Genomic DNA, 18,827 nt, shown 5'->3' with positions numbered 1-18,827 from the left:
AGTGTCCCATATGGCTACAAAAATAAGGACAACTAGAAGTAGTTATGAATTCTAGGAAATATATTCACAAGTGTGTAAAGATTCTATGGTATTGAACACTTAGTCAAGAGTCCTACTTGAATTCTCAAATCAATGACCAAGTTGCTTCCTCTCTACCCAAGATCAGGAGCTTCCCTAGTTTGCACATGTCCATATTGACCAGTGGATATAAAGTCACACTGCGATTATCTGGGTCATTTAAAAATAGGTCATTAGTAGTATGGTAGTATCGCGTCTGTCTAAAAATCCTCCAAGACCGAGTGACTTTTAAACTTTGGGGTGCTTTGGTAACCCCAGGGACGCTTATTAGATGTGCAGACTCCGGGGCCCAAACTCCAGACTCTAATTCCATGGGACTAGGGAGGGGCTCGAAACCAGTATTTTTAATCATCTGCCCGGGTGAACCCGAAGTGTGGTCCAAAAAGCCACACTCGAGGCGCCTCTGCCTAACAAGCTCCACAGAGGGCGCCGACTTCAGCCGCCCCGGCCGCGATACGGACGCCGTTAGGCTGTCGGGGGTCTGTCTGGGGGCCGCGGGAAGGGGCTCGGGGCCGGCGCGTCCGCTAGCGACGTCCGGCCCCTGAAGTGAGAAGGGACTGACAACGGCACCGCAGTTATTTTCAGTATTTCCATAAAGTCCCACGAAGCCGTGTGGCCGTGGGAAAAGGGCTTTAACTTTGAAATCCCACGGGTCTAGGTTACCACCAGCTCTGCCGTCTCCTAACAGCGCGTCCCAGCAGTTGCCTTAACGTTTGGGCCTCAGTTTCCCGATCCGTGCAACGGGCTCACGCCATCCCCGGAAGGCTGAGCGGAAACGAAACTAACTCCGCCGCTCGCAGGCACTTCCTGGCTCTCCTCAGCGCGGCCCAGCCTCCCCAGCCGCCCCGGGAGGACGACCCAGCCGAAGCGCGTCGCGCAGGCGGCCGCCTCCTAACGCCCCCGGCCCTCGGCCGGCCACTCACGGGTAGGCATGGCGACCTCGACCGCGCTCGCCGCGGCACCGAGGCTCAGCGTGGTCGCGCAGGGAGCGCCGACGGCACCATAACGGCCGTTGCACGGCCGCGGAGGCCGAGACGAGGCGAAGGGCGAAGGGCGGAGGGAGCGGACGCGGACCCCGCGGTCACGCAACCGAGCGGGCGACAGCTACCGCCGCCAGCCCGGTCCCCGCCGGGCGACGCGACGGACGACCCACGCCCGTTACGTCAGCGCGCCGCTGCCGTCCCGGCTCCGCCCCCGCGGACGGCCGGGCTCGGCCCAGGATCCCTTGTCTAGCGGGTGTACTGAGTGACTGGGGACAGCCACGTAGAACAACTTCGGGTGCTTTCTGTTGCCAAAGCCTGGTGACCTGAGTTGCATTCGTTTTCCTTGATCTCTATTTGGAGTACATCACTTTACGTTTGTGAGGATGATGGCTTTGAGCGCACGGAGTATCTGTGGGCTTTTTCTTTTGCAGTCGGTTTAACTTGCAATGCGTTTTGCATACTCTGAAAGCATGGTTTATTTGAGATGCACTAAGGTCATTTGGGGTGATGGCTGCTCATTTTTTGAGAAGACAGAAAATGTAATTTCCTTTTGCTCTTGTGACTTTCAGAGCGACCTTACGCCTCAGGAGTTAGTCTCCTCTGGAGAGGGCAGGTACTGTGCACTTGGCTGAGCTACTCTTCTTGACTCTGGGTGTCATTAATAATTGAGATATCTAATAGTCACCAAGTTGAGCAGACACCGGGAGCCAGAGAGCTGAGCAACGCACGTACACTATGCTAGGCGCCGTGGGCTGAGGACAGCCCATATGGAGATATAAAAGTCAACCGCAGAGTTAACACTGCCTTCCTCAAAGTGGGTCAAAGTGGTCCAGGATCGTTTTGTGCTTGGATCCCCTGGGGACCTGTTGTAAAGCAGATTCCTAGGTGCTGAACCAAACCTACGAACACATATACAGATGATTTAAATACAATTTTAATTTTGAGAAATTTTGTCCTAAAAAGTAGCGCTAACATTCAGATTAAGAAATGATATTGTGCAGTACTGGGAGGAGAAGATGAAGAAGATGAAGATCAGAGCCAGGAAGCGCTGAGGAGAAATTAGTCTTGGCTTGAGGTGGACTTGAAAGAAAGCAGAATTTGAATTAGCAAAGCCTAAGGGAGACCTGAAAGAGGCTGGAGAGAGGGCGGAGGGTAATTTAGAGTGAGTCACAGCAGCTGGGGAGAGGAGAGTGCGTACTGTACCTATAAAAGAGACTGTCCAGCGGGGCACGTTGGCTCACGCCTGTAATCCTAACACTTTGGGAGACCGAGGCCGGCGGTAGGCGGATCACCTGGGGTCGGGAGTTCGAGATCAGCCTGGCCAACATGGCGAAACCCTGTCTCTACTAAAATTACAAAAATTAGCCGGGCGTGGTGGCGCATGCCTGCATTCTCACTCAGCTACTTGGGAGGCTGAGGCAGGAGAATCGCTTGAGCCCGGGAGACAGAGGTTGCAGTGAGCCGAGATCGGGCCTCTGCACTCCAGCCTGGGCAACAGAATATGACTCCTCTCAAAAATAAATAAATAAATAAATAAATAAATAAATAAATAAATAAATAGACTGTCCCTTGCTAACAGTAAAGACCAAACTACCAAGTGCTTGGCCAGCACTTATTCATGTTTCAATGCCCTGTTGCATATTTTATCATCTATAAAATCTTTCCTGCTCCTAGTTTTCTCCCTAAGACTTTGGCATTATCTTGATTCCTCTCTGCTACAGCACTTTTCCCACTGCATCCTAAATAAACTGTCATGAGTGCTTGTGTTTTACCACGGGCCTATATGCTTTTCAGAAAATGGGAAAAGCCATATTCTGTTCATATTTATGTATCCTTGGCTGGCACACAGTCGGGGGCCAGAGTATATTAATTCAAAAACTATAAATAAAGGATTTGATTAAAGAGTGTGAAAACAAAAACAGGTAAATAAAACTAGTTAATAATCAACTTTACATTCAACCTTGGAATTTGTCTTTTAAGAAACTGTTCTGTGATTTTTACGAAAAGCATAACAGTAGCATTAAATGATCAGAAACAGGGCCTTGCAGGGGGAATGGTGTGTGGTAGAGAAACTGTGGAGGTAGGCAGTCAAATCAGAAGGCCTCAATACAGGAGAGAGTGTTAGGTATTTAGTCTTGGTGGTGGCTCTTGAAAAAGAAAGAACTGAATCTTACTGTAGGAAAAGAATCCCTGGGATTTGTTGGCTGCTGACTTGGGAGTAATAGAGAGGCATCTGTTAGTTATGTAACTCCAAGGTTGGAACAAGGAAAGTGGTGGTGCTGGAGAGCAGTAGACGAGTCAGGAAGAAATGCTGTTTTAGGGAAGGGGTGTTAAGAAAGGATGTGAGTTTCTCCTTGACATATTGAGCTTGACGTGACATCAGAGGGAGACATTCGAGTGAATGAATCTGAAGGCAGCTGGGAAAGCCAGGATGAAGGTGGGCTGAGGGATCTGAGGGTGGGAGGTTTGGAAATCTTTGGTCCTGGGACAGGAACTGAAGCTGGGTGTCAAAGAGAGCCCTTTTAGGGAGAATGTGGAGCCAGTGAAGGCACAGAGAGAGACGAGATCTACAGGGCACAGTGCCCCAGGAGCCAAGGAAGACACAACTCCAAAAAGCAGACATCTCTGCTTACATTACCTAGAAAAAGATGCAGATCCCAAAGGCCCCGAAATTGTCCTGCACATACTGTTTTTGGGTTTTTTTTTTTTTTTTCCTGTTTTTAATCCTCTTGGTCTTTTGGTTTTGTATTGTTGCCAGAAATAAAAATCAGCAGCCAAAGATTCTGAGGAAGGACAGCTGAATGTCAGGAATAATAGTGTCATAATGTTTTGATTATATATACAGTACCTACGTGGTTTTTTTTTTTCCTAGTTTGTGCACGTTGGTAGCAATGTTACCATACCCTTTCCCTAACCTATTCTCTGGATCAGAGTTCTGCCGGTGTATCCCCCGCAGCCAGCCCCCGCTTCTTTTTTGATTTGGGTTTTTTTTTTTTTTTTTTTTGAGACAGAGTCTCACTCTGTCGGCCAGGCTGGAGTGCAGTGGTGCGATCTCCGCCTCCTGGGTTCAAATAATTCTCCCACCTCAGCCTCCCAAGTAACTGGAACTATAGGTGCATGCAACCACGCCTGGCTAATTTTTGTATTTTTAGTAGAGATGAGTTTTGCCATGTTGGCCAGGCTGGTCTCAAACTCCTGGCCTCAAGTGATCTGCCTGCCTTGCCCTCTCAAACGGCTGGGATGACAGGTGTGAGCCACCACGCCTGGCCCTCCACCCCCTACTTCTGAGAGCAGTGAGTCTGCCATCATCTTTGATACTTGGTCTTAGCCCCTCTTGGGGCACCTTCTTCTGTCCCCTTTTGCAAACACCCTTCCCGTGTCTATCCCCTATGTGTCAGTGCTCCTCTCTTGGAGCCCAGTCTGGGCTGGCAGGAACTAGGATTTAGCCATCTCCCTTGGTGCCCACACTGCCCAGCTCTTGTCCTGGACTTGTGTGTGGTAGACATGGAGATGAGCCACCCTTTAAGAGAAGATGCACTGCCTTGGTATTTGAGCCACTTTAGTGTTTGAGCTCGGTATTTGAGGTGATATTTTTGTCAGGGTGCAGGGCAGGCAGAGTGCCCTTTCTAACATGCAAACCTAATGATACCTCTGATATGGTTGGATATTTGTTCCCTCCAAATCTCATATTGAAATTTGATCCCCCAAATTGGAGGTGGGGCCTAGGTGGAAGGTGTTTCAGTGATGGGGGTGGATCCCTCATGAACAATTTGGTACCTTCCTTAAAGTAATGAATAAGTTATCTGTCGGTTCCTGCAATATCTGATTGCTAAAAATTGTCTGGCACCTCCTTTCCCTCTCTCATGCCATGGGATACCTGCCTCCCCCTTCCACCATGAGTAGAAACTCCCTGAAACCCTCACCAGAAGCAGACACTGGCACCATGCTTCTTATACAGTCTGCAGAACTGTGGGCCAAATAAAGCTCTTTTCTTTATAAATTACCCAGCCTCAGGTATTCCTTTGTAGGAATGGAAATGGACTATGACCTCTCACCTGCTAACACTTGTCTATGGCTCAGTAGAGTGTTCAATCTACAATTCAAACCCCTTAGCTTAGCATAGGAAGCCTTTCAAGGCCTGACATTGAGAGCTCTTCAGTTCCCCCACATCACAAGTTACACTCATTAGTGCACAATTCTCAGAAACCACTCTGCTGTAGCACTCTTCCATTCTTTTGTCCATGTTCTTTGCCCTGCTGGAGTGGGCTTTTCTCTCCCCTGCTCTAGCTAACTTCCAAAGTCCTTGTGAGTGTGTAGTGTACTTAAGTATGCCCTATGACCTGGAGATCATCCTCCTGGGAGTATATCCTGGAAAATTTCTCACCAGGGTCCACAAGGAACATGGGTAAAAGGTTCATTGAAGTGTCATTCATGCTAATGGGGAGTTGGAGGCCACCTAGGCGTTTGTCACTTGCAGAACATGGTGGATTCATACGTATTGTGGATGCACATCAGCAACATGGCTTGATCTTAAAAATGCAGAATTGGCCAGTCTCAGTGGCTCACGCCTGTAATCCCAGCACTTTGGGAAGCCAAGGTGGGTGGATCACTTGAGCTCAAGAGTTCGAAACCAGCCTGGTCAACATTGTGAAACCCCGTCTCTACTAAAATTACAAAAAATAGCTGGGAATGGTGGTGGGCGCCTGTCATCCCAGCTACTTGGGAGGCTGAGGCAGGAGAATCACTTGAACCCAGGAGGCAGAAGTTGCAGCAAGCCAAGACTACACCACTGCACTCCAGCCTGGGCAACAAGAGCGAAACTCCATCTCAAAAAAAAAAAAAAAAAAAAGGCAGAATTAAGAGGCATCAATATTTATAGCACGGTACTATTTGTGTCAATTTTTTAAAAAGCATGCACATAGAAAACATGGATCTTAACAATGCTATATAAGGAGGTGAAGGGAAAGGGAGTGAGAATAGGGAAATAAAATTAACAAAAAAAGGGCTTTGAACAGAAAGATGACAATGTACAATGAAAAAGGAGTGTGATTGTTGTAGTCTTTGCAACTGATTTTTTTAAAAAAGGAATAAATTATTTTCAAATATCACTAAGTACAAAAAAACCTTCCAAGACCTCTAAGTTGGCTTTGAGGTGCTTCCTTCAAGATCCAGAGCTAATTTGCATACCTCCATCTTGTCTCCAAAGGGCCCTAGTGCTTCTTATGATACATAGCAGGTAGTGGGGACTCCCAGTAACTGGGGTGGATCCTAAGGAGGGCTGCCGAGGCCTGCATGTGCAGGTGGGATAAAGAACCAAGGTAATGTGGGCGTTAACTTGTCCTTATTTATACCTACAGGCTGGTCAGGACTGGAACATTTGTTACCTCATGACCTATATATTAATCATTACTAATAGTACCTGTTTATTTTGTTTAAACTCTTCAAAAGCCAATGTTGCGTTCAAATCAAGAAAGACATTCACTAGCACTTAAATAGGAGAGTCCTTTCTTTTTTTATGTTTTCTGGCACATTTTCAGAATACATGCCATTAAAAATAGAAGTTCTTTGTCCCTTCTTTTATTCCTTCTCAGAAAATGAGAGGTCAAAATAATATTAGAAATGTCATTGTTTACATCCTATTAGAGCATTAGTTTTTAGCTCAAATTGTCCAAAATAGCTCTGTTTCCAGTTTAGTGTAGTATTTGTTCCAATTTCTAAATCCTGCACTGAGATAATTCACTTTTAATTAGCATGCATTTTCGTGCTTCAAAGGTAATTGCCAGCAAATTTACAGTTTGTAGGAAATAACTAATAAGGCTATACATTCACTCCTCCTAAAAGCTTATTCCAAAAAAGTCATAATGATGCAATTTGATGCTCTCATTGCTTAGTTTTTTTCTCACAGTATATATCAATAATATGCCCTTTTCGTTTCATTTCATTCCATTTCATTTTGCCATTGATTAATCGTAACTTAAGGCTTTCCAGTTGTTATGAGGCATAAAAAACACCCTTTAGACATAGAAAACCTGAGTTTGAATTCTGCTTTCCCCCCAAAGGAATTGGAAACACTTATGAAAACATATGAAAAAGATGAGTCTTGCTAAAGTAAATTAAGATGCAGACCAGGTCTAAAGAACCCCTGAGCAGATAAAACCAATTAGGTCTCGTAAGTGAACTAAGCCTTGCTTGATTTGCAAACATAAGTAAAACTTAACTTGAGCTATTTCTTGTAAATGCTGAAATTCAAGTAAAACAGAACTTAAGCTCAACCAATCAGAAGTTACCAACAAATTTATGTAACTAGGGACTTTCTAACAGAATAAACCAAGTACGGAGACTATATAATTAAAATAAATCAAATATTTTATTTGCTTTACTTCTATGTCCATCCTATAGAAACCTTCCCCTGGTATTCCCTCAGAAGTGGTTCCGGAGCTGTCCTATTCATGCATCGCTATTTGTGCATATAAACTCTTTAAAATTTTATTATGCCTCAGTTAACCTTTTTTTTTTTTTTTTTTTTTTAATAGACGGAGTTTTGTTCTTGTTGCCCAGGCTGGAGTGCAATGGCATGATCTTGGCTCATTGCAACCTCCGTCTCCCAGGTTCAGGCAATGATCCTGCCTCAGTCTCCCAATTAACTGGGATTACAGGCATGTGCCACCGTGCCCAGCTAATTTTGTATTTTTAGTAGAGACGGGGGTTTCATCATGTTGGTCAGGCTGGTTTCGAACTCCTGACCTCAGGTGATCCACCCGCCTTGACCTCCCAAAGTACTAGGATTACAGGCATGAGCCACCACGCCCAGCCAGCTTACTTTTTAACAGCCTCTAATCCAGAAGGTCATTACCCAGCCATTTCGGTGCCAACTAGGACACTGTGCAAGGCAGACACTCCTGATCATGCCATGAGCCAAATGTCTCAGTCATCTCTGCTTTATAAAGAGAATTGCAAATGGGTGGAGCAAAATCTTGAGATAATCAGGTTAAGAGTTCTTGATTAAATCAGACAAAACAGCTGGAAACCCTTCCTTAGAAACACTATCATTTTAAACAGTTAGAGGAAAGCCTTAGCTCTCATTGTTATTTACGAAAATGTTAGCTAGCTTTAGCATTTAACACAGAGTGTAGGGGAGCTGCTAAAAGGAGAGAAAAAAATCTTCTAAATATGGACTCGTTCTAGGCAGTGAGATTTTTTACATGACTTTTATGACAATTGGAATCAAATCTTATTTATTGCTGTATCTCCTGTACATGAAATATTTTATTTAATAAATATTTGAGGAAGAGTGGGAATTTGAGGAAGAGAGGGAGGGAGGAAGGGGAAAAACATAAAGGGTATCAAGACAAGCAGTACAGAGAGGTCAACTGAAGTGTTGAAAGGAGATCTTTGTGGTAGATTAGAAAAATGGCTTTAATGTGTTGACCTCTGGCTATATCTACACTCTTGCAGTTGATTTGGGGATACCTCCCTTGAAGGGATAATTTTTTCCTCATCCCTGAGTCTGCATTGTCCTTGTAACTTGCTTTGACAAAGAGACAGTGACAAACATGATGTGAGCAGAGACTTCAAAAGGGTGAAAAAGCCTGATCTTTCTATTCGAAGGCAGAGGCCCCAATCCTACTGACCATCCCAGATGAGGCCACCATATATCAGCCAGCCCCTACTGGTCACCCAGCTCAACAAGGATTCAAAAGTCAGCCTAGCCAAAAGCCGGATAAGCACCAGCCAGCTGAGACCAGCCCAAATGGTCAACACACAGGAGCATGAGCTGAAGAAATAGCTGTTACTTTAAGCCACTAAGTTTTGGAGTGGTTAGTTATGTATCCCCTAATCACTATTACTAGTTTTCACTATAACTATCGCTAATAATCATTAGCATATAAAAGTAATCGTGGGTGGTGTAATTTATCAAGCTGTTAGTATGTGCCACGTATCATGCTAAGTACCTTCATTTTCTGACATAATCCTCACAAAACTGAATGGATAAGCTTCAGTATACCCGTTGTTTTAATATGAGGAAACTGAAGCATGGAGAGATTAGTTTCCCCAAAGTCACACAAGTCAGTCGTGACCCAGGAATTTGAACTCAGGCCTGTCTGCCCCCCACCCACCCCCCGGCAAACCCAAGATCTTCACCACAGACAGTATGCAAAGTCATCTGAAGAGCAAATTAGAAGGCCCAGTAGGAGATGCATACTTACGATGGTTGGATTTAGAGGCAATTGTTGTCTTTTTTTCCAATCTGTTTTGCAGAAAGAATGTCAAACCCTCCAGAGGAAGAATCATGCTTTCCATCTGTTTCTAATTCCTTAAAAAATGCCAGTAGGTTTTGTATTGAGTCTCCTTTTAAAGGCTTGAAGCTGAATTACAATCACCATGTAATCGTTTGTTTTTCTCTCATTTGGGAAAAAGATAGAAATTAGAAATTGTGACTGTTGACTATTGGTTTCAGACTATAACTGTTGTTTCAAGCAAGTTCTAATTGTATCAACCTTCATCTTTCTCAGGAAATAAACTTCAAAATATTGCAATACTTGTACATTCAATACTTGTGCATTCCTATGAGAAATCTTTGTCCATACATTGTTCCATCTTGGTCTTTAATGTAGCTAGTAAATGATAAGTGGGAGGATGAGAGTTATTAAATTTGCCTCAAATAAGGTAATAGAGTTATGATTAGCTTTATCACTACTAATTATATTTACCTTGAATCTTGAACTGGCAGGGGTAGTTGGGGGATGGGGGTAGGAAGTAGTTAGAAGTAAAGCCAGAACACTTTATACCTTTAAAACAGAAACCCAGTTCAACCAAATCCTATTTATACCTAATGAAATAAGGGAGAGAGGTGGTAGACCTGCTTGGAAATATGAAATATGAAAAAATACATCTCACAAGCAGATTGCTGACACTAGTGTGGAATTCTGGTTGTTGTATCATATTGTTTCTATTAGAGAATCAGGGGCATTGTTATGTTATAGACCACTTTCAGTGGTCTATAAGTCTCTTTGTGTCCTAGATTTTCAACAAAGTATTTGTTTTAAAAGAGCAAGAATTAGGCCTAACACAGCAAAATAAATTCCCAATGTTTTTGACAAGTGCATGACTCGAACTGCCTTGCTAGATCCAGAAACATGCACTGAGGTAACAGGGAAGTGATGGAATCATCCGAGAGCCAGTATCCTACTGTGGAGATGTCTGATGTGAGCACAAGAGATGCTCAGAGCTCAAAGAGTTAAGTTGTAAAATTGAAACACTAGATTTGCCCAATTCTAAAATGTATTTTTTTTCTCATTTAAATGTTTCTGGAATAAGAATACACCTGACATTTGATGTCAGCTGAAACTTGCCAGCTATGGAGGGAAAGGTATAAATTTCTGTGCCCTAGCACTGTAGCTGTCTCTGTCTGACTCAACCATGCCTAGATCCAGGCAATTGTCCCAACAGTTATTTTCGCTAGTGTCGTCACACGTGATTGAATTTTAATGTAAATTTGAATTCAATCAAATCTAATTGTTCCTTAAATTGGTTCAAAAATACCACACTATAATGCAGCATTTAAACAAAAAGTTATTGTGTGTGCAGGCAATGAGCCTAAAGTCAGTAAAAAATGACTTTCCCTAAATCACAGATCTGTTTAGATTACAGGTAATAGAGCATAATAATAGATAATTTTCAAAGCTAGGAGAGATGGTGTGACTGAATCATGGAGCAAGCAACCATTCATCACCCAGAGTTCTATGGCTAAATACTTCCAACTGATATTGAGAGGCCAGATGTGGTGACTCATGCCTGTAATTCCTCCACTTTGGGAAGCCGAGACAGGCAGATCACTTGAGGTCCAGGAGTTCCAGAACAGCCTAGCCAATATGGCGAAACCCCGTCTCTAATAATAATATAAAAATTAGCCGGGCTTGGTGGTGTGTGCTTCACACTACCTACTCAGGAGGCTGAGTTCCAGCTACTCAGGAGGCTGAGGCATGAGAATCGCTTGAACCTGGGAGGCGGAGGTTTCAAAAAGGGGAGACCACCCAACAACAAACAAAGAAAAAAAAGAGAGAAACAAAAAAAAAAAAAAAAAAAAAAAAAAAAAAAAAAAAAAAAAAAAAGAGAGAAAAAAAATATTACTGGTAACCACAGAGTGAGCTTTTTTAACGGAGTAACTCACAATAAATAAATGAAACAGAAACAAGATAGGAAGGAAAGAAGGCTATAGAAATAGAAGTTTAGCAGCAAAGTGGAAAGGAATCTAATTTCCCAACAAAGGGGTTAGTTGACTCAAGGAAACCCTATGAGCTCATAATATATGGCCAGTGGAATTTCCCACTTTGCTCTCAAACTTAGTTTTGAACTAATTGTCCAAAACCACAGTGAAGTTTGTACACTTTTAAATGGCACCACTACAGGCAAGCTTGGTAGGATGCAGAAGTCTGAACATAAGGGATCATTACACAACTCAAATAAACAAGCACAGCATGAAGAATGAGCTGTGGGGAGAGAGCAGAGAGAAAAATGTCATTGATTTCTGTTGATATCACTGTTCTCCCACCATAGAGGTAAAATAATACAATTTTACATAACTAAGCAGGTGACAGAGCTTAGATATTTAATAAGTCAGTTCTAAAATCGTCTAATTTAATTGCAAATCTTTTAAGGGTAATTTTTCTCCATGGTCATTTATTCCAATATTCAATAAAATTGTTCTTAATATAGTCTGACCTGCTTTACTTGTTTTATAACAGTGCTAACAAGAAAATAAAGCATATCTTCTAAATCATATTAAGACATATTATGTTAACAAATTTAGTATAATCTCACATAGACCAACTACAGTTTCCAATTGCTGTTATAATGATGCAGGCTAGTGAAAGCAGTTTTTGATAGCATTAACTAAAACTCTTTGCAGGTTTCAGTGATTCCAGCTGGAGAGCAAAGTCCAATCTGTCTAATGGAAATGATGTTTTAAGAAGACATGCATGCCAATTATACAGAAACTGCAAAATGCAGAAAAGTATTCTTAAAAATACTAGTTATGTCTAATTCACCTCTTCCCTAGTCACGAATAACATTTTGCCTCTTTCCTTCTGATCTAAATACTCTTGCTTTAATGCCGAGAGAAAGTAATGTCATGAACTTCAAGGAACTGTAAAGGTGGAAAAAACAACAGAATTAATATCAAATGTATTTTCATAATTGTTCTATTAATATCTCCGTCTCTAGCCTATAAGTTCCATGTAGGCAGCAACCACATCTTCGTTTGTTCACTATCGTAACTGTGGCATCTGATAGTCCCTAGTGCCTGGCACATGATAAAAGTTCAATTAATCTTCATTAAATACATGATATGTATTAGTCAGAGTTCTAAATTTCAATCGATAGAAAGCAAGTCTGACTGATTCAAGCAAAAAAGGAATTCAGGACATGATAACTGGGTAACTCTTGGAGTAGTCAGGAAAGCCTGAGACTTCAGCTCAGTGACTATAGACAAGTTACATGAGACTGAGCTGTGAAGCATCACCAGGCTGCTGCTTATGGATACACGGTTGTCACTAGCACTGTTCACTGACACTGGACATTGCTCCTAGAGCCTCTGGCTACTCAGGGTGCCTGCTGCTACTGCTGCTGCCTCCCACCGCAAGCAGAAATTCAGAGAGGCCCTGCCCTTTTTTCTTTCACACCACTAACTTCTAATTCAAAGTTTGGTGTGGTTAAACCTGGTAGGTAATGTTGAGGTCAAGTACCTAGCTGTAAGAATGGTGGGAAAGCACACAGATGGTATATTAAGATTCTAACAGGAGAGGGGGTCTGCCTTACCAGGGCAGATTTTCTATACAAAGGAGGCTTTACATGCTGGACAGCAGAAAATTATGACAAATGCACACCCATTTGACTGCTCAACATACCACATCCAGTTTGTTTTCTCTACATTTTCACTGTCAACAAGAGAAAACAACAAAATAAACCAGTCAACAAACATATCACCTAATATAATGCAAACATGCCTCATAAACTTGACAATATTCTCATCTCCTCCCATGCAAAAGCCAACACAATGCCATTTAAGTTGCTGAATTCAACTTCAAGTCTAGGGTGTCTGAAGGTTCTTTATTTTTATTCCAGTCCAGTCACAATCCCATCTCAATATTCTGCCTTCCATGGAGGTAAATGCTGAAGTTAACTATCACTCATCCACCTTATAAAACTAGCAGGACAGAGAATAAAGAAGAAAATTAGTCAATATATTTCTGTACATGCAAGAAAACGAGCAAAAAGTGTCAGTAGATGCTGAGAACTATTTACTGTAACTCTTTATAACGTTGTGCTTGGTGTTTATGCATTTATGACTTCTCTGCTACACATTTCCTATTGCCTTTGATCGCCCATTTCCCATTGTGGGGTAATTAGTGCCGCCTAGCTTAGCTTGACAGAATTAATCACCCTAACCAACACCTTAACTCTCATTTCCCCTTGCTCCTCCAGTGAAGGAACCTGCATAGGGAGGTGGCAGCTCAGCTTCCCATAAAATAGTGTTATGTGTCCTAGGGGGAACATTCTTCCCTTGGACACTAAATTTCCTAAACCATTGATGTCCAGAGTTGTGGTAAGGGAATGCAATGTACTCTGACTGTAGAAGAAACAGCTGATATATTACTATCTGGCTCATAGTCATATACTACATTTTATATGCATAACTGCAACTCAGTCTTTTAAGGTAGTCCAAGAAGGTCAGGAGAGCTCAGGAAATAGGGTATATGACAAGATTAGTGAATCCCATGGACTTAAATGTCTCTGGTTTTTTCATGTAAAATACGATTCTTGTTCAGAAGCAATGTGGAGTGTAATGGTTTGATGATGAGTAGGCGTTTGGAAATTCTTTGGACCTGCTGGCAGAACATTTCTGGGCAGAGAAGACTTTTGTTTCAGATTCTGGAGTGGGGAGGGCCATCTTGCTCCAGGGAAGGAAGGAAAAGCAAATTTTTGGCATTTCAGATTCCAGAGTGGAAGGTGGCTGCTTCTTCATCTGTGGAGAGCTTAAATGTTGGATGGGTAAAGACCACAGATTGTCCTCTTCAGAATGAAGAGTCTAATCACTCCAAGCAGAAATAAGGTTAGAATTGAAAGGTAATATCCAGAAACCTCATGATCTCTCCCTCGCCCCCTGCAACTCTGCCCCGAGTTCTCTGCCCTAAGAAGGTGTGTGGACCATTTAACAGGGCTGCATACAGGGCAAGGAGTAGTCGTAGCCATTTTAGCGAATAATCTACCACGCAGCCTTGCCCTCCTAGACACAGTGAGGGCTGGGAACCTGCAGGGTTTTTTGTTTTTTTTTTTTTTAATTTTCCTGAGGTAAGTTCCTTTATGTGACAGAGACAAAACAAAACATATGCTTTCTGTAGGCAAATTAGCCCATAGCAGAAAAGGGGAGACAAAGGGGCTGGGCTGTGAATTTGCAAGTCTTCCTTCACCCAAATGCAATCTTCCCTGAAAGAGTTAAGTGAAAGTTGGGAGACCCCAGGTGTGTTACTGTGATGGTGCTCCTTCCACCTGGAGGGAAACAACACATAAAGAGCAGAAATGTTCCCGTTTTTAACAATAACAGTAAGCACCACCACCCCCTTTGTTTTCTTTTGAATTAATAGGCTAAAACTATCCAGAGGATGATGTGTCATTTGTCCTACGGCTTTGTCCAGCCAAATCCTTCCACACTTGAAAATGTGATTTGAGTCCCCTTCAGCAAGAGTTAATTTATTCTTCCTCCATCAGGCAAAGAGAACAGCAAGAGAAAGCGTAAAACCTCTCAGAGATCATGAGGGAAATGCATTAGTATTGCTAAAATGAAGAGGGAGAAGGCAAGAGAAAGAGTAGTCAATTCAAAAGCCTGCAGGGTGTCCACGCATGATGGCTCACACCTATAATCCCAGCACTTTGGGAGGTCAAGATGAGCAGATCACTTGAGGCCAGGAGTTTGAAACCAGCCTGGCAACATGGTGAAACCCTCTCTCTACTAAAGATACAAAAATTAATTGTGCGTGGTGATGCACACCTGTAATCCCAGCTACTTGGGAGGCTGAGGCAGGAGAATCACTTAAACTTGGGAGGCAGTTGCAGTGAGCTGAGATCGCACCAGCGTACTCCGGCATGGGCAACAGTGACAGCCTGTCTCAAAGCAAACACACAAACAAACACACACACACACACACACACACACACAAACAAAAAGCCTGCAGGGCCAGAGAGAAATAAGAGCCCATGGCAAACTGAAGGTCCAAAACTGTGCCCAGAAGGTCAGCCGTTACTCATTTGTAGCCGACTGTTATGCGAAGACTGTGAGAGCATTTGCTGGATTTTCCCATTTTCCATGATAAGCTGGAAATACAAATTTCTTGTGAAATTTCTCAATTTTTAAACATTATCACCTCATTTCCTTTTGAGTCACTGATTGCACACGTCAGTGCATGTCAGTTAAAACTCCCAACAGACCACCAGGTCAAGCTCCTTGCTGGACTATGGGAAATCGTTAAGCACTTTGACTTACAATATTCAGTGTTAATTTGTCCGAGGAATAGGTCTGCGACACCTTGGACAAGTACCTGACTTATTTCTCCCACAGTGAAATGTGGTTAGGGGCCCCTTCTCCAAGCTATTACAGGTATGAAGTACTGTGGAACAGTTCCTGCACCGAGTGGGCTGTAGTCATCTCGTGAAGTGGCTGGCTGGGATTTACTGTGCCCACAGCAGAGGTTGCTGCTGTCATTGGCAGTCCTTGTAGCTCCCTATGTGGCTTCACAGAATCACCCTCATCAGCCACCCTTATTCCTGTGGGGAATAGGTCACAGAAGCTACAGAAGTCAGATCAGATTCCACGCTTGCTGTATCAGCTTTCTCCAGAGAACAGAACCAACAGTACTCATTCATTCATTCATTCATTCACTCATAATAACTGGCTCACGCGTGGCTGAGAAGCTCCACAATCTGCAAAGAGTCAGCAAGCTAGAGACCCAGGAGAATCGATGATGTGCAAGGGCAGGAGAAGACCAATATCCCAGCTCAAGCAGTCAGACAGGACATGTTCTTTCTTACTCAGCCTTTTTGCTCTATTCAGGTCTTCAGTCGATTGGTGAGGCCCACACACACTGGGAAGGGCAATCTGCTTTACTTCTCTACCAATTCAAATGTGAATCTCATCCAAAAACATCTTCACAGGCATACTCAGAATAGTCTTTGCCCAGATGTCTGGGCACCTATGACCCAGTCAAGTTGACACATAAAATTAACCATCACACTCAATTTACCAGGGTGTATCAGAGACCCATATGATAGGAAGCTAACACGGGGTCCTGGGATGCTAGAAATCTAATTATTAAACTATGTCAAATGACTGCTCCCAACACATGGCTGTTCCTGGACCCATTTCCAGACAGGAAATGTCCTGCAAGGGGGTCTGTCAAGGTATCACTATCTAATTCTTAGCGCTCAGTATTCCTCCTTCCTATATGTTGCCAGCTGGGGAGATGTGGATATTTACCCGATATCTTTGGGAAATGTGAGAATTGGTTATTTTCCACCTTTTTGCTTCTCTTTCCCTTTCTACTCTAAGATGTGTGCTCACGTTTATGACTATGCAACTAGTTCAACATGAAGTGTTCAACAAATGTTGGCTGTTACTAGGACTTAGTCATGATTTTTATTTATTTATTTATTTATTTGAGATGGAGTTTAATTCTTGTCGCTGAGGCTGGAGTGCAATGGTGTGATCTCGGCTCACTGCAACCTCCGCCTCCTGGGTTCAAGCAATTCTCCCACCTCAACCGCCCAAGTAGCTGGGATTACAGGTGTGTGCCACCATGCCCAGCTAATTTTTGTATTTTTACTACAGATGCGGTTTCACCATGTTGGCCAGGCTGGTCTCAAACTCCAGACCTCAAGTGATTCACCCACCTCGGCCTCCCAAAGTGCTGGGATTACAGGAGTGAGCCACCAGGTGCCCAGCTGGACTTATTCATTATAGTATTATATATATAATTATACTATTCTAACATGATGTTTGCACCTGACTGTAAGATCCTCTGGGCAGGGCTGGTGTCGTGCCTCATGCTTCTGTGAATTTTCTGCTCCTTGGTCTCAGCCTGATCAAGAATAGAAGTTCAAAAAGTATTGTTGGAGAGATGGGTGGTTTTCTAGTTAAATAGAGTAGTCAGGCTTCTCTCAGGGAAGGTGACATTTAAGCTGAGAACCAAATGAAGTGAAGACTGAATTCAGTGGCGATTTGGGGCAAGAGTGTTGGATACACAGGGAAACATAAGTTCGAAGTCTCTGTAGTGGGAACTTGCTTGTGTGTTTGAGTAGCAGCCAAGGCCCAGGGCGATCAGAGAAGACAGGGTAAAGTAGAAAGTGGGAGGTAGAACTGAGACATTGGCAGGGGCAGTGTTTGGAGACCTGCTATTCTGCTGGCTCTGGTTGTAAGGCCTTCTCCCCATATTAATGATATTAAAATGAGAAAACTCCTCAATAATAAAGGAAGTAATAATTTAGAATGGAGCAACCGTAGTCTAACAACTTCTACCTTGGAAGAAAGGCAGGCAGGACTTTGGGATAGATGTTGGCAGTGGACAAAGGATAAATCCATGAGGGGAGAGACTTAGGGTGTAGATAAAAGGGATTATTCTGAGCCTAAGAAAGCTAGAAGTTCTTGGGTATGGTACCCCTCTAGCACCAGCCTCCTGGTGTAATTATCAACGTGAATAGAGTGAAATTCAGGATCCATGGCTTTTGGGAAAGATTTTGGTAAGCAGCTGTTACGGGCTGAATTGCGTTCTCACAAAATTCACGTGTTAAAGCTCTAACCCTCAGTACCTCAAAATGCAACTGTATTTGGGGAAGGGAAGAAGTCATTAAATTAAAATGAGGTCATTGGGGTGGCCCTAATCCAATAGGACTGGTGTTCTTACCAAAAGAGGATGTTATGACACAGGGATATGCAGAGGGAGGACGATGTGAAGACACAATAAGAAGGTGGTGGTCTTTTAGCCCAGGAGAGAGGTCAAAAAATACACCAACCCTGTTGACACCCTGATCTTGGACTTCTGGCCTCCAGAACTGTGAGATGATATATGTTTGTTAAGTCATCCTATCTATGGTACTTTGTTATGGCAGCCCTTGCAAACAAATACACCAGGAATTGTGGCAGTATAGTGTCCTTAAGGCATTTTCTGCCCTTTCTTGATTGTGTTGGGGTCATTTTAACAAAGGGGTTAGAATTAGTAGAAGGGGAGACTTTACAGTGGCCCATCAGCTGAAGTGGTCTTGTGCTCGGTCCTTGATTCCTGGTTTCCAGTTTTCATTCATATTAGAAATGGCACCCTGGCATTGTTTTCTTCAGAAAGTTCATAAATCTAAATCTCCTGCCTTGGTGGCCTGATGCTGTCCCATTCCCATAATGTCGTTTGCAGGGCTATGATGTGCTAGATACTAGGTAAGTAATCTCGTTAAATCCCCACAATAGTCTTATAATAGAGGCATCTAATTTATTAACTCCCATTTTATATGTCAAAAAACTGAGGCTTAGAAATGTTAGGTAACCTGCACCAGGCCCTTTAGCTATTAAATATGGACTTGGGATTTGAACTCAGGTCTGTCTGACTGTAGTGTTAGACCTCTGAATTACTGTTTTGGTATGAATTCACACTTGACTCATGCTAGAGTTAACTGTGCCACATTTGCATTGGTGACTGGGGCCAGTTCTTTTTTTGTTCTAGTTGGTTT

At 43.0% G+C, this 18,827-nt stretch overlaps 1 protein-coding gene and 1 long non-coding RNA gene across 5 annotated transcripts in view; one reads left to right on the top strand and one right to left on the bottom strand.

Annotated features, from left to right (window-relative positions):
• The window catches only part of EFR3A (EFR3 homolog A), a 101,582-nt gene extending 100,353 nt beyond the window's left edge, over window positions 1–1,229 (bottom strand). For 2 of the 4 annotated variants that reach the window (XM_009213596.3, XM_003903165.4), the window contains exon 1: window positions 1,002–1,224. Coding sequence is in view for 2 of the 4 variants with exons in the window: in XM_003903165.4 (XP_003903214.1) it covers window positions 1,002–1,011 (10 nt within the window). In the remaining 2 variants the exon portion in view is untranslated. Of the gene's footprint in view, window positions 1–1,001 lie in introns of all 4 variants that reach the window. The other 2 variants (XM_021942628.2, XM_021942629.2) reach the window with 2 other exon arrangements.
• LOC116276414 overlaps window positions 612–18,827 on the top strand; it is a 57,888-nt gene continuing 39,672 nt past the window's right edge. The window contains exon 1 of the long non-coding RNA XR_004185942.1: window positions 612–1,003. This is a non-coding gene — a long non-coding RNA (uncharacterized LOC116276414). The remainder of the gene's footprint in view (window positions 1,004–18,827) is intronic.

This window comes from Papio anubis, chromosome 8 (genome assembly GCF_008728515.1).
Source record: "Papio anubis isolate 15944 chromosome 8, Panubis1.0, whole genome shotgun sequence".
Classification (NCBI taxonomy): Eukaryota; Metazoa; Chordata; class Mammalia; order Primates; family Cercopithecidae; genus Papio; species Papio anubis.
The sequence above is the reverse complement of the archived record's forward strand: the minus strand, read 5'-3'. Positions and strand labels throughout refer to the sequence as shown.